At 38.7% G+C, this 15156-nt stretch overlaps 3 protein-coding genes across 5 annotated transcripts; all 3 read right to left on the reverse strand.

Annotated features, from left to right (window-relative positions):
- Positions 1 to 94: 94 nt before the first annotated feature.
- Positions 95 to 2193, reverse strand: LOC108096430 (zinc finger protein 706-like). The gene is made up of 3 exons (XM_017198019.1): positions 2015 to 2193; positions 1553 to 1702; positions 95 to 478 (listed from the first exon to the last, which is right to left on the reverse strand). The coding sequence occupies exons 2-3, from the start codon at positions 1694 to 1696 to the stop codon at positions 389 to 391; spliced, it is 234 nt and encodes a 77-aa protein (XP_017053508.1). The 5' UTR covers positions 1697 to 1702; positions 2015 to 2193; the 3' UTR covers positions 95 to 388.
- A 411-nt stretch (positions 2194 to 2604) lies between these two features.
- Positions 2605 to 3962, reverse strand: LOC108096437 (zinc finger protein 706). Its single transcript, XM_017198030.2, has 3 exons — positions 3770 to 3962; positions 3313 to 3461; positions 2605 to 2984 (listed from the first exon to the last, which is right to left on the reverse strand). The coding sequence occupies exons 2-3, from the start codon at positions 3454 to 3456 to the stop codon at positions 2895 to 2897; spliced, it is 234 nt and encodes a 77-aa protein (XP_017053519.1). The 5' UTR covers positions 3457 to 3461; positions 3770 to 3962; the 3' UTR covers positions 2605 to 2894.
- A 161-nt stretch (positions 3963 to 4123) lies between these two features.
- On the reverse strand, positions 4124 to 10667 carry LOC108096436. Of its 3 annotated transcripts, XM_017198027.2 has the most exons (5): positions 10142 to 10667; positions 7460 to 7844; positions 6614 to 6755; positions 6282 to 6427; positions 4125 to 5113 (listed from the first exon to the last, which is right to left on the reverse strand). In XM_017198027.2, the coding sequence occupies exons 2-5, from the start codon at positions 7808 to 7810 to the stop codon at positions 4196 to 4198; spliced, it is 1557 nt and encodes a 518-aa protein (XP_017053516.1). In that variant the 5' UTR covers positions 7811 to 7844; positions 10142 to 10667; the 3' UTR covers positions 4125 to 4195. The 3 variants fall into 3 exon arrangements, with proteins under 3 accessions (XP_017053517.1, XP_017053516.1, XP_017053518.1); XM_017198029.2 differs by lacking the exon at positions 6282 to 6427 and having other exon boundaries at positions 4999 to 5113; XM_017198028.2 differs by lacking the exons at positions 6282 to 6427; positions 7460 to 7844; positions 10142 to 10667 and having other exon boundaries at positions 4124 to 5113; positions 6614 to 6730.
- Positions 10668 to 15156: the final 4489 nt, after the last annotated feature.

Consider the following 15156-nt stretch of genomic DNA (forward strand, 5'->3'; position numbering starts at 1 on the left):
AAACCGAATCAAAAACGGAGCACGAGTAATTATTGTGACTCAAATTGCTTGTTGTCTTTCAGGTATAATAAAATAGGGAATCAAAACAAACGTATTTATCTTGCTATGTGGTAGGTTGCTATGTATTGTGGTAGCCATTTAGCCAAGTGTTCTTTTCAATTTATAAATCAAAAGTCAGCAGTGTGTATATAAAAAAATTCAGCTGCGCCCTTCGCATTGGAAATTAAATAACTATAACTCTTATCCACCCTCTTGGCTTCGGCTTAATTTCTGGTATCCGTTTTCGGGCTGGTGTAAAGTTATTGTTGCAAAGGTTTCGTACCGGTAGGCAACTCGTCGATCTCGTTCAGCTTGATATATGAATATACGCACTCGGCCGCGTCGGCCATCAGACATCCTTAAGCTCCTCGGGCAGATCGTTCTTGGGGTGCTTGTTCTCGAAATGCTGCTTGTAAGTCTTGGGATCTGGCATTTGCGACTGAAACGGAGGAGGCATTTATTAGATTTAATGTAGAACTATTTTCGTACGGTAAATAAATTCCTTAAGAATGTATACAATAATACTTTTGTTGACTATAGGAACTAAGTACTGTGTAATTGGCTTAACAATTACTATTAAAGTAAACCTTTGAGTGTGGAACACCTTTCAAGTCGTTAAGATAACGAAGTAATACAGTCGACTCTCGTTAATTCGAAACTCGAGGGACTCTTGAAATATTTCGAATTATCGAGTGTTTGAAATATCAAATGGTTCGAAATTTGCGAGAGAAAATAAATAAAATTTCGAATTATTAAGTGTTGGTTAATGTTTATTTATTAATATAAAAATGATAAGAATTAAGATGTACATTCGTGTACGTACATGTATTCGTAATGTGAATTAATTAATCTTTCGAAAGAACACTAACTTTTAATATGCATACCAACGAAAGAGTAACAGTAACTGAATAACTACACAAAACCAATTCGTAAGAAGTGTGTGCGTCAAATGGTCAAACTACATAATCAAAACAAAAACAAAGGCAAGTTTGAACTTGTCGCAAAATTCCCGTCTTTTTTCTCTGCAACTTTGAATTATCGAGTGTTAGACGCTGATGAGTTCGAATTAACGCGTGGTTTTGTTAAATATCAATGATTTTTTCGTTCGAATTACCAAGTGTATGAGAATGTACTGATTTAGTTCGAAATATAAAGAGATTTCGTAGGGACCTCGAGATAACTTTGAATTATAGAGAGGTTCGAATTATCGCAGGTTTGAATTAATGAGAGCCGACTGTAATTAACACGGGTAGCGCTTTTATCCTAAAAATGCCATCGGCACGAATTGATTTTGTAAGAGAGAAATTACACCTGATATATTCATAAAAAAAAGCGAAGAAAGTTAAATAGTACTACTATTGTAATTTAAGTCGTATGACGAATAAAAAACCATTAAGAACTGAAAATATTCAAGTTTATTTTCGCAGTTCTGATGCTACGATTGACCCTTCAGTATGTTAAGCATTTTTTCAGTCAAGGTCAACTTATACAGTATCCACTGTGGCTGTCTTACCTTGCAAACAGCGCACACATGCACGAGAGCCTTTTGAGCCGCCTTTTTCTGATCGTTGGCACTGTGTCCCTGCTGTTTCTTCAATTTAGCCTGCTTCTCGGAGGCCTTCGCCTGCGATTGGATCTTCTGGTGTCCGCGTGCCATTTCTTGCTGTATAAATGTAAAACAAATGTGGGAATATGTAAGTTGTACCATTAATCACCTTTGTTTGTTGTTTGGCTCAAACGGGATTTGCAACAAAGGCGGCAGAAGCGCAGTTACTTTCACTTTTTTCCCCCGCCCACAAACACTCGACTTTGGGGGTTAGATGAACAGGAAATGGTTTTCCCAATCTCCGTACTCCCAACGTTGGGATCGTAAATAAAAATCAAATACGACACTGTACTGCAATCACCCCCGCAAAAGAAAATGTGGCATTGCGACCACGTTCTGCAGCCTTTTTGCGAATTCGTACTAACTTACCTAATTAACCCGATTAAGTTTGGTCAACTTTAGTAAATGCGGTTGCTGCAGCCTTTTGTTTTCAATGTTACTCGTTGTTCAGAAAGGTTTAGATTTGGTACCCGAAATTGATGAGAATTTGCTTGGGAAATTTTTTCTAATAATTTGTTGAGTTTTGTTTCGCTGCCAGGGTTGAATGAGACCAGATGAATATAAATACAAAATACATCGGTAAAATAAAGGCCAAAGGGTGAGGATGTTAGGTTGGACTTAGTGCGTACCCAAACCTCACAAGGAACTCAAAAATCTATATTTTAAAGGACTTGCGTTTTTTTTTTAATATTGAATATAATATTTAAGGAATGTGCATACAAAGCTCCAAGTACTTTTTTTTAGCTAGATTATAATGCGGATCACCTCTTTTATTTTTCGTTCTAACATTTTTTCTCATTTTATTATATTTATAAATTCTCATTTACATAATTTGCTTAAGTTGTATGGTACAAAAAGTATGGGTTTCTTTCATTTCATATAAAATGGTTCTTCACGGAGGAATAAGTTCCGATAGCTGTCTTTAAGGATAATAATTATCAAAATCAAAAAACTCGCTATCTGATACGTTGTCTTGTATTTTTGTAGCCTTCCATTTAACAATTGCATACTGTGTTATTTTGAATGTATAAACTAAAACCAAAACCAAATGCCAGCAGTGTTTGTATAAAAATTCAGCTGCTTCCCTTGCATTGGCAAATATAATTATTACTACTATTATCCATCATCTTGGCTTCGGGTTGATTGTTGATTTTAATGTATGGTTGCAAAAGTTTCGTACTGGTAGACAACTCGTCGATCTTTCTCAGCTATATATAATGTTTATAAACCCACTCGGTCGAGCTGGACATCAGACATCCTTAAGTTCCTCTGGTATGTCGTTCTTGGGATGCTTGTTCTCAAAATGCTGCTTGTAAGTCTTCGGGTCTGGCATTTGTGACTGGAATGGAGAGGAACTTCGATTAGATAAGATTCAAAAATAAATATTAATCTATTAAAAAAGGAAGTAAAGCGAGATACTGATATTTGTTTTTCAATTTTGAAAAGATTATATTTTTTAAACTAGTGTTGATATTGATTACTGGTGGTATTGATTATTAATTACCAAATTAAAATAGCTTTGGATTAACACCTTAAGATGAAGTCGAACTTAGTAAAAGGAAAAGTTGTCGTCCGAACTACAATTTATACGTGGTTATCCTTATTCTTAATACAAAAGACAGCTAAACTTGGTTCGATTCTTTTAGGTTTCACTCGAGTTGGCTCACCTTGCAAACAGCACACACGTAAACCAGAGCCTTTTGGGCTGCCTTTTTCTGATCGTTGGCACTGTGTCCTTGTTGTTTCTTCAACTTGGCCTGTTTTTCGGAGGCCTTTACTTGTGATTGGATCTTTTGGTGCCCGCGTGCCATTTTTCCTGTAAAATAGGATGTAAATTAGTTAGTACAATTGGTTTGAGAAGCTGTCATCTTTAGCTTTTGTTTGTTGTTGGACCTAAAACGGGATTTCCAACAAACGCGGCAGAAGCGCAGTTACTTTCACTTTCTCCCACCACTCCGATGACATGAATGGGAAGCTATTTTTAAGATCTGTAGCCGTTGAACTATTAGATCGTAAACATAAATCAAATAATTCCACACACTTTACGTCAACAAAAATTCGCACCTGCAAAAAAAATGTGGCGGCCACGTTCTGAAGCCTCTTCGCGAACCTCAATTAACTTACCTTAATAACCCGATTTAATTTGGATGCTTCAGCTCAATGCAAGTTCTACGGCAGTTGGAGTAAAGCCAAATTCTTTGTCCAGAAAATGTTAAAATTTGATACCCGAAGTTGTTAAGGTTTTTCCTCAAAAATTTCTTAATTTGTCGAGTTTTGTTGCTCTGTCTGGGTTGAATGGGGCCAGAATTTGAAAAGGTATAAAATACTCCTCAGAATAACTAGAGGTTGATGTCTGCGATAAATATATTACGAAGACTTAGCCAACTGACGTAAAATAACGTAACAACTAACGTGACGGAGAAACATTTAAAATACTTAGGATAAAGCAACCATTTAAAAAAAAAGCAGCATTAAAAATTCATATTTTTGCTTTTATAAAAAATGTATATTTATTCGGTAGAAAACTTAACAAATTACAACTATTTACAATTAAACCAGCATACTGGCATTATTATCGCAAAACTCGTAAATATTATCAACAAACTGCATTTCCTGCGAACTTTTAGCAACGTGAGGGGTAATTTTAATTTCTGGTGAGGGTTGAGGCAGTTTTGCAACGCCCCTTTTACTGGCAGTGTCTGCCTCCGTTTGTTCCAAAGTCAGTCGTTTTAAATTATTAATAAGTGAGATATCGTGTTTTATCTCGTTCTTCAGTTCAAGGAGTTCGTGTTCTGTTTTAATAATGTCCTCGGCATAAGCTTCGATGTTTTCTTGCAATTGCCCAACCGATAACTCCATTTCCGGTCTTTTGTACCGTTCGTTTTGCAATCGATATAGTCGACACTTTTCCGATAACTGACGAGTTAGTGCATATTCCTTTTCGTACCGGAAATTCATATCGGCATGAAGGGCTGCCAATTTGTTTCGAACACTGTTACGCAACGGTTTATCCTTTCGCCTCTTTATGCAATTATTAGCGTTATTATAGTAATTGTTGTTACATTCGCTGGGAATTGCTGTTCTAAATGTTTCGATTGAAGCTTTGGTTATTTCATGACGACTTCGCCTTCGACGTCGTTGCTTGGAAACTCGATTTTCGGCCAGTTTAAATAGCTTGGATTTGGCGGCATTTTCATTGCCCCTATATAGCTGATCTGGCATTATAACCAGTACTAAATCATTCGGAATCGATCGCTTTTTGTCTGGCACACATCTTTCTTTCAATTTATTGGGCACTTTGGGAGGAGTTTTTGTGGGTTTTGGCATAACCTTCTTGTCTTTCTTAAGATGAAGTAGTTTTTTGAGCCACTTGATCATCGAAAAAGTATTGGTCGATTGAGTATGTGGTATTAGTTGCATGGCCAAAGGATCTCTAAAGTTATCACGATGTTTCAACGATAGGCGGAGCTGGAATTTAGAAAAGAAAAAAATGTTTAATAAAAAAGGGGTGTGTCCAGCCTACGCACGACAGAAGTGAAACTTCTAGTATTCCTCTCTCTCTTATCATTTCATTTCCTCTATCTCATCACTACTCATTTTTAAAATTGAAATTCTGTAGGAAACCGAATAAAAGCCATTTTAGACGCTTATTTTAGAGGTCTGGAAATGTGCTGGCGACTCTCAAAAGTTAACAAACCGATTGAGAAGAAGAAGAAGACAAATACATATCGATATGTGTTTTCATTTCTAGGTCAAATAAAATGGATAGAAATTATGGTGCCAATTAATATCTGTATGCAACCTGTTCGATTTGAATGCCTTTTGACATTCACACCTCTCACCCCTTTTTCAACTGCAACTTTGTGCGAGCGCGCTGAGAGCGAGAAAGGATAGAGGAGGATAGAGACATCGTTCGTCAGCGGTTAGAAAGGGATGGGGATCCTCGCTTTTTCGTGACGGTAATTTTCGTGACGGTAATTTTCGTGACGGTCATGAATCGGTTTTACTCCGTCCCCGAAAATCCATAACGCGCCTAAAGAAGTTTCACTTCAAAAATATATTGTTTCCTGCTTAAACAAAGATTCTTGTGAGTTTAATTGGTATTTGTTTTAGTTTAATCTGTCTAACAATAAGTTCACGTTAATGTGTTTTCTTTTTCCCAAAACCCTTTCAGTCCATTAACCGGATAAGATCATCAAATAACAATTAGGAGTACACAAACATTAATCCAATTGCTAATGGCTGGGATCATAAAAAATTTACAACATAATTAAGTCGAAACGAAAACATGAACTTTAATATAAAAATCAATAGGCAAATTGATTTCCCTCGGTGCGTCACAAACAAATAAATACGAAAAGCCGGAGCATAAGTCAAATGCGAATGGTATTATATAGTAGGCGCGGGTGTGACTATGAAAGGGGGCTGACAGGAAAAAAAATACGAAGGGAATGGGTTTCGAGAACGACATGAATTTCACATTTCTTGGCTTGCGTGTGGCGCCAGGAAAAAAGCGCTTATTATGCAATCACTGTAGACGTTTTTTTTTTCGGGCCCAGTTCGCTGGTGTTTCGCTCTTTTTTTTCTGCACGCCAGGTGGGATTCCCCCTGGCTTCCTCCGGATTGTTGCCATTACCTCATTGTGTACACGGCTCCAAGCGCGCCAAACGGGCAAAATGGCCATGTTGCCATCGTAGCTCCGCTCTATGCCGCCCCAACTTTCCGTTATAATGTAATCGCCGTAGTCACGCGATGCTGCCGCCGTATTCCTCTGGCCGCCATCTTGTTTTTCCAACGTCCGGAAAACAAAAAAGAAATTCAATGAAATGAAAAGAAAAGAAACGCAAACGCAAAGTGAAATAAAAGTAATTGTAAATAAGTAGCATAAATAAATAAAAAGCCAAATTGTGATGTACTAACAAAATAACAGTCACGACAGGATCGGCTGTAAAAAGCATATTGACTTACCTTTTGGATTATTAGCATTGTTCAGTTCGTCATCAATCAGGGCCTTGATTATGTCATCGCAGGTCGTTTTATTCGTCACTCCCGATACGTAACGCGCCTCGCCATCGTCCATCCAGATGGGGATTTCCTTGTGGCCTTGTTCCTGATGGGTCGCAGGAAAAAAGGGGAAGTACGGAGATCAATAAACAGAGTTGCCAGACATTCAAACCGGAAATAGCTTAAGGTATTGGGTTAGGGACCTTGAGTAAACTTTGAAATTGCGTCAGAGATTCTTGATTCAATGAAATCATTCTGAGCAAATTTAATCCATTTTTTCTTATTAAATTAATAATAGAAAAATATTAGTTAAAATTATTTTTAGGAATCTCTTTATTTTAAAAAATATGGTTCTTTGTAAAATACTTTATACGGCGTCTGTAAGTACTAGGAAACTTCAAATAGTATTCATTTGCCTCTAATCATATCTTTGAATACTATAAAAACAATGTGTAGATGGTAAAGACTTTTTGTAAAGGATAAAATGTAAGTACTTCATAAATATCTTTGCGTTCAAAAACCTTGAAGTTATAGTTTGTGGAAAGGCTAATGTTGTATAGCAGCACCCAATCAATATCACAACTAACGCACATTAGGAGTTTCCCCTTCCCATTTAAGTACAGGTCCCGGCGAAAGGTAGCCTCTGAGTTTGCCTGTTTATGCATATGACTAACGCCTGTGGCTGCCCCCAATTAGATGATTTGTTTGATTTCAGTGGAAAAGCTGCCGCAGCCGAAAATCAGGGGAGTGGGTTGTGGATTGCAAAGGGGGGGTTAAGGATGGGGAAAGGGTGGGGGTTTGTGCACTTACCACAGTGCTATTAACGCCGTAGAGGGAAATGGAACGGTGGCGTCGACTGGCCTGGCCAACGTTTCCGTTTTCCCTGCCGTGTTTATTTTTGCATGCTTGCCGAGTTGCCGGTGCTTTGGGCATTGGTGGTGCCACGGGTGGTGCTACGGGTGGTGCTAATGGTGGCTCCCCCACCGAATCGTCCACCAAACGCTCCTCGAATGCAGCCTGCTTATTATTATTATTGTTGGTGTCTTGATTTTGACATCGTCGCGGCGGAAGAATGGGGCTTTCGGGTAGATCCAACAGCGATGGACAGCTGTCCAGATTATTATCATCGATGAATGTGGAGTTCTGTTGTTGCGGCGCCATATTCCTTTTGAAAAACCTCTTTCGCTAATTGGCACTGCAACGAATGAAAAAGCAGAAAATACTTAAATATATATGTATATATAAAGAGTGAACATGCAATATCCTTGTTAGACATTTTGTTGGTACAGCTGGTTGTTCGCCTACGCCTAACGATCAATTTAGATTTGTTTCCCGCGATTAAATAAATTATGCAGTAGCCCTTCACCGTACTCGGTGTGTACTTCTATACTTTCTACATGGCTCACATATGTACTGGCTTTGTTGCACCACAGACACGACGCAACCCCATCTAGATTCCTAGAAAATTGCCTACCAACGTCAGTTGGCGCCGGTGGCCCATTATTCAGGAACATGGCCAACGTTTAGCCTGTCGCACCATCCCAAACCATTTCGAACAGAACCAAACCAAACCAAACCAACCGATTCTACGAGGCCTACTGAGCCCTTTTCCCCCGATTTTCAGGCCCCACATAATTTGTTGTTATGGGGGGCGTTGTACGAACCTTGCAGTTTGTATGCAAATTCCGCTTTCCAGCCGAAAAACATTTTCCTTTCTGCTTCATTTTCTCCTTCCTTTTTTTGCATTGCAATTGCTGGCCTGGTTGACTTATGAATTAATGCTAATTTATGCCGCCGGAAAATGCAGCGAAGGAGCCCAAATTATATAGATTGGCGCTGGTCGGCGAATAAATATTTTTGGAGAACAAATTAGAGGGAATAGGCAGCTAATCATCTTTGGGTTTTTGGTTGAAAAGCTTCGATACAGTCCTTTTAAATATTTATACTTAAATTTATTATTATGGTTCAGTCATAGATTTTTTGAAATTCCCTTCTATTTTGTTGGAAAAGAGCAGAAAATCAATTCGCGTTAAAATATTTATTTATATATTTATTTGTATTAAAAATTGAATTAAATTATTCTGAAATTCTAAAAACTACTCTATACTTAATTGTAAGATTATATTCGAGATCCATAAAAAATCAATACTAATATTACTTTGATCAATTCTGCACTTAATTTTTACTTGAAAAAAGTGTTTAGAAAACAAAATTGAAGTTGCACCCCCAAGGACCTAATTCCTGGTGAAAACTACAATTGAAATGGAATTAACAGACGTTTTCAGAATTCCCTCGTCAAATATTTATTTGCTCTCTGGACAGGTGCCTCAGGCAAGGGCCACGCCCCCTCTTCTATTAGAGAAATGAGTTATGAGTGGAGCAATTTGCAGAAGGATTTCCCCCTGCCAGGACCAACACTCGTGCCGCGGAATATCCTTCGATGTGTGCTGCCTTTGATTACGCTGGACACCTGGACATGCCAGCGTTCATTTAAAAATGTAATTTCCAATCAAGATAAGTTCAAATGTAAATTTCCTTCGGCGAGGTCAATTACTGAACTCTGACCCGCCCCCCGCATTGCACTTAATTGTTTCGCGGTGGGGTGGACGGCCGCCCCCTGATTACACATTCATGGGCGTGCAGTTGGCCAAGTTAGGAAATACTTCTGACCCCCGCCGAAAGTTCAATGTCTCTAAAGTTTGGCCAGCGATCGGGTTTCACTCTGGGAATATTATATTTTTAACTGCTTCACAATTTTAGCCTAACCCCAATTAATTGCTACTGTGCAGTTCCCCTCGATATTTCCGTTGCGTGTTGGGGTGAAATTAATTTTGTTTGGGTATTGCGCATTCGATTCTAAAATGAAAATAGAGAACCCAACGCAATCGTGACGTTAGCAGTTCACTAGGCCTGGTAATGGGGGCGTATGAGTAATATTGCGAAGGCTGTGATTTAATAATGTACAAGTCAAAGTTAAAGCTTCCGAAAGACAAAAATCTTTCAGGAAAAGTTGAACAACTTTTTATGAATTGCGTGAATTCAATTTGATTTTCATTTGCAATCGATTTTGGAAGTAAATTTTAGGTGGTCATGAGTTTGTATGCTGCTTTGGTTGTACATATTTATACAAGTTTTTATTTTTGTATTTATTTTGAAATCTTTTTTAACATCTTTGGTGATTCAATTGGTTTTCATAAAGTTTCTTAAATCATAAATCCAATTCTGTTTCATTTCTTTTTCTCCTACATTGATTTTATAGAATAATTTGATCGGTTTCTCTCAGTTTTTATCCCTATGATCCCTATTTTTTGTGAAGTTTTTTTTTAACCTTTGTTGTTTAAAGCTGAAACGTGAATTTTGGCACCCGCAGAACCACAGAATAGTGAAATCAACTGTGAATTCTCCCAGTGCCAAGATTCACAGCCAGCCAGTCCTTGATCTTGGGTACCAAAAACTCAAAATCTAAGCACAAGATCAACTGGGATCGCTTACCTCTTGATGTTTTCTGCAAATGCGGCAGCAATATTACACTTTTCCGGGTGATCCTCTCGTGCTTTCTTTAGTTTTTGACAACTTGGTGTATGATTTGGCTCTGAGAATTGTAGTTTTGAGCGAGCTTCACTGTTTCACACATGCTGCAGCTGCAAGGACATGCTAATCCTTTGAGCTTTGACACTTGACTGAAGTTCAAATTTGAATTTGCGGCTATGTAAGGTGAGCTAGGCAGCGACGTCGACGTCGCAGTCGGCGCTGACTGCGCTGCCGCCTACCGGCCGGATAATGTACGGTGGGATATATATAAAAATGTTTCTAGATCTAGACAGGTGCTAATGTTGCTATCCCTGTCGCTAGCACTCGATTCGAGCCTGGCACTGAAAAAAGCCTTTCGCTCCGTTCGCTCTGTTCGGTTCGATTCCGCATTCAAATTCTCCACACGGCACAGGTCCTTCCTGCTCGATGACTCGTCGTTGCCAGGAACAACGTTGCACAACAAATAACTGAACGGCGTATCCTTGACGACGGCAAGTGACTAACTAAAATTTTATTTGCTACCACACAAAACTTTAAAGCAAAAAAGGAACGAGCTCGCGAGCTCAGGCAACGCACACCGACACACCTGGCGTTGCAAGAAAGAGAGAGTCCGAGGGTAGGTTCTCCTGCACCCTGCTCCCCTCCTCCCGCTCCTTGCACCCCGCTCCCTGCTGTCGTCATCATCGTCATCATCCTGCCACGGCTGCCACCGTCTTTGGCCAACCACCAGCCACCACCGAAATTGAGTAAAAACAACACAGTATAAACGAACGAGTGTTCCTACCAATTTCCACTAGCCCTAGCCTTCTAGAACTTCTCTCTTTCGGCCACAACCACTACCACTGCCACTTCCACGGCCAACACCGATAGCAGCACCAATACCAGTGCCACTATCTCGACCACGACCACTCCCTCCGCTCTTGGTTGCATTTTCAGCTATTCCGTAAGCGAACTATAGCGTGTGCTACCCGCCAGCAGCACCAACACCACCAAACGCCACGAAACACCGGGAACCACCAAAAACCACCATCAACACCAACACAGAAGTGCACTGGGGAAAAAATATTACCAAAAATAAGACCCCTCTTTATCCCTTATAACGCCTATCCAGTTGTTCAGCTTTAAAAACATTTTATTTTTCAATTTTTCAATTACATTTTAGTACAGTTACAATTGAAAGCCTTAAAATAATTGGAAATGAAAGGTTATGGCATTTGAAATTCGATATCTTATAATAGTTGCTTGTTTAACAACAATTATCCTATTTAAACTAATGTTTTTTACATTTTAATAGACAACGAATGATTCTTTTATGAATATTACAAGTTAAACAAATAAATAATGACAAATTTGTAAAGTTATTCACACACATTTGTTTGGCTTAGTTTAAGTTTAGTTTAAAAAAGTCTTCTAGCACACAATAAGATATATTGCAATTTTTTTGTCAGTGTACCAATGCCATGACGCGCACTTTGCGTTATTTGGTAAAACGAGATTGTTGATAACGTGCCACCAACAACAGCAACAACGAACTATAAAAAACTAGCGGTACATAAAAAACGAATTTCTGCCTTGTTTTTATCCACCCCCCACGGCCGCCCCCCACCCTTTACTTCAGCCTATTTTGCCACCCCATTGTTTTTTTGCTGTGTATTTTATTGTTAATGGGCAGCATTTGCTTTTCGATTCGATTTTTTTCGAATTTTTTCCTTCGGTTGTACATTTGTTGCTAACAGACTTTTTTCGGCCAGGATCAAAAACTTTGGGCTCGAATTTGGGATGGGTTCAATAGCGCTATCTAAGAAATAGTGCTAATGGTGGAAGCAGAAGGCATTTGTGTTTTCTGTAAATTGGAAAAGTAAAAGTGTCTTTTGCGGAAATTCAGTTTATTTATTTTCTGATTACCCCTTTATGAGGACATTTCCCTTAATGGTTTTTAATAAAATGTTATAAGAAAATAATAAACCATGTTATCCACATGTAAAGATACTTTAAATATAAATAGAATATATGATCTTTAGTATAAAAGAAATAGGTATTCCTGTGACATATTGAAGAACTGTTCCTAAAAGTGGATACTACAAAAACAGATCGATCAACTATGGCATTTGACTATGGCTCCAACTTCTTGTTTGGCCACCCTATAATTTCCATTGGACTCATTAGGATTGGGCAACACAAATATTCAATAATGCTCAAGCTCATTAGGAATCGATTCAATGGAAGTACGCCGCATTCTAGGATATAAAGTTGAAGCCACCTCCTGCAAAGTTGTTGGCAGGTGCCAACTTATCTGTGTAATATGACAAATTGCCCCTCCCTGCCAGTCATTACAACTTTGCTTAGTAATGCTCAGGCAATTGCATTCGAAGCCAGAATAAAGTGGCTAAGTCCAACCACCTTAGTAAAAGAGAAAAAAAACAATTAAAAACACGCAACTTGTCCATTTCTGGGGAAAAAGCGCGTGAAATTATGAAGCGATTTCGGGGCGAAAAGCGAATGTGGCTATGACGATTATGTAAATGATTGATTTGGAGCTGGAGCAGGTTAGGCTGTACTTACTAGCTCTCAGTGGCTAGGAGTTAGTTAGGGGTGGCTAACTGGCCCGATGTGGTTCAGCGATTTCACGGTATGGCACCGCGCGTTCGGAATAAACAAACATAATGCTCGTAATATCCTTATAATGGCACCAGCAGCTCTCCGGGGGGATTATTACTACTATTTGGTACTGTTCTTTTATGCTTTTATTGTGGGAACCATTGCTAGTGGTTATTAAATTTTATTTGGATTTTCCTCGGCCACATGAGGTGGCTAATTGCCACGCCTCCGCCGCCTTAGCTCCCTAATTTAGCAAGGTTTTTTCTGTCCATTTCGAGTCCTGCATGCAATTGCCTGGCGCCACGTGTCAAAGGGGCAAGGGGGCGCCAAAAAAGGGGGTTATTTGTGGAGGAGGAGGGGTAGTGGGAGGGAAAAGGGGGTGGGCCGGGTGTCTGGCGTTGCATGTGTCGCATATATGGAAATTTCCTAATGACAGGGGAGTTCAACGCGGTGCCCAAGTTCATTGTAGTCGAGTTCAGTGCTCAAGCAATGATTGAGTTTTATTGTTGATTGTTGAACAGAGATTGCGGCTCAGCCGAACAGGGTTAGTTGTCAGTGGGCAATTTATACCATATAGGGTGTCCCCTCATAAAAAAAAAAACGAAACGGAAGTTAGTTTATTTAGAACCTTGCTCTACGATTTTAATCTCAGTTAATCTATATATTTTTGTTTGGTATCCTTGTAAAAAGTTTTTATTAATTAAATTCATTCTATTCTTTGTTCTTTAAAAAGTTATCGCAGATCAAATACCGGTTACACTTTTTGTAAAGAATTCGTATAAAAAATTTTTATTTTCACTTTACACGTGCTCAATATTGCAATCCATCTTTTCAGAGGTAATCCTGCATTGTTCTTTTCCAAAAAGTAATTTTTCTTCCTTTTTCCTTTAAAACTCTGGAGTTCATAATCCCGGGTCACAATATATAATACAATCATATAATTTAAGCCTCAGCATCAGCTGTTTTCCGGCATTGTCGCCTTGTTATGGCCTAACACACATGTCCTTCTTTACAGACTGACCCTGACATAAATATTTCCTAAGATCAATTCACATGTGTTCGATCCTCCCTCCACATTAATTACAAATTGTAACGTATTTTACCGCCACAGAAACGATTATAATTCGCTCTTAGCCAGTCCTAAAGAGGGGAGATTGTTACCTTTTGGGTACAAAATAATTACAAGTGGCAACCGGCAGACGACAAACGGCTAACTGCATCCAGGTAGAACTTGGCCTGTCTCCGCGTTTTGCCTTTACTTTTCCTTTACCGCGTGCCATCAATGCCGGCTGCTGCTGCAGGTGCACGATTCAGCGAAGCGGGACGCGATCCCACTTGAACTCAAGCTGGTACACTTTAAAAAATGCTTTCATAATTAAAAAAATGTAAGTTGTTAAGTCTTTGTATGATAGATTTTTTTAGCGTTGCCCCTTTACTCCCAATGAAATTCTTCGAAAATAATAATATGAACTATATTTTTTGCTGTGTACCCACATACGTTCTTAGAGCCAAAAGACAGTTGCATTTTATGCAACGGGCGGAAGGAAGCTGTTGCGCGGGTCAAAACACTTGTCCTCATTCGCCGGTTCCGAGTTTGAACCTTTCGGTCGAACCTGTTTGCTGGCTTATCTGGCAAGGGCGGGCTGTGAGATCTGGCCAACAGTCAGTTCCAAAATGTACACTGAAAAAGTAACACAAGTTCTTTAACCTGTACTTAAAAAAAATTATAAGATCCAAAGTATTATAAATTATAATTTATAATGATTCTCGTGGTCATCCTTTTATCCATTTTATGTTTTGATGCAATTATATTTGAAACAAATATAATGATGAATTTCGATTGTATTATTTTAGTTCCACTAAGGTTTTTAATTTTTCACCTAAAGAGTCTTAAGAATACTGTAACCATTTTATTTAAAAAATGCTATTATTTATACAGTTTTGATAAGTGTAGTAAAAGTAGCCCTGGAGCACTCAGTTGTCATTCTTTGGGCAGGTTGTTTAACATGTGCGGTGTTCGATTTTAGGGGTTGTACCTTCTTAACGGCAACTGCGACTGCGCCTGTGACTCGTGTGCATTGACCTGAAAACTCAGCGCGCCTTTTTTGTTAATAAAGCCTTGTTGCTATTTCAAGAAAATTAGCTGAATAAAGAGAAAAAGATTACATCCTTTACGATTTTTACATGATTATAGCTGGAGTTAAAGAATCTTTTAATCTTTTTTTTACCCTCGCAGAGCGTATTATAATTTCAGTCAGGAGTTTGCAACGCAGTGAACAATACACTTCGACCCCATAAAGTATATATAATTTTGATCAGAATCAAGATCTGAATTAAAATACGTCTGTACGTCTGTCCTTCTGTCTGTTTCTATGTAA

Source organism: Drosophila ficusphila, unplaced genomic scaffold (genome assembly GCF_018152265.1).
Source record: "Drosophila ficusphila isolate 14025-0441.05 unplaced genomic scaffold, ASM1815226v1 contig_106, whole genome shotgun sequence".
Classification (NCBI taxonomy): Eukaryota; Metazoa; Arthropoda; class Insecta; order Diptera; family Drosophilidae; genus Drosophila; species Drosophila ficusphila.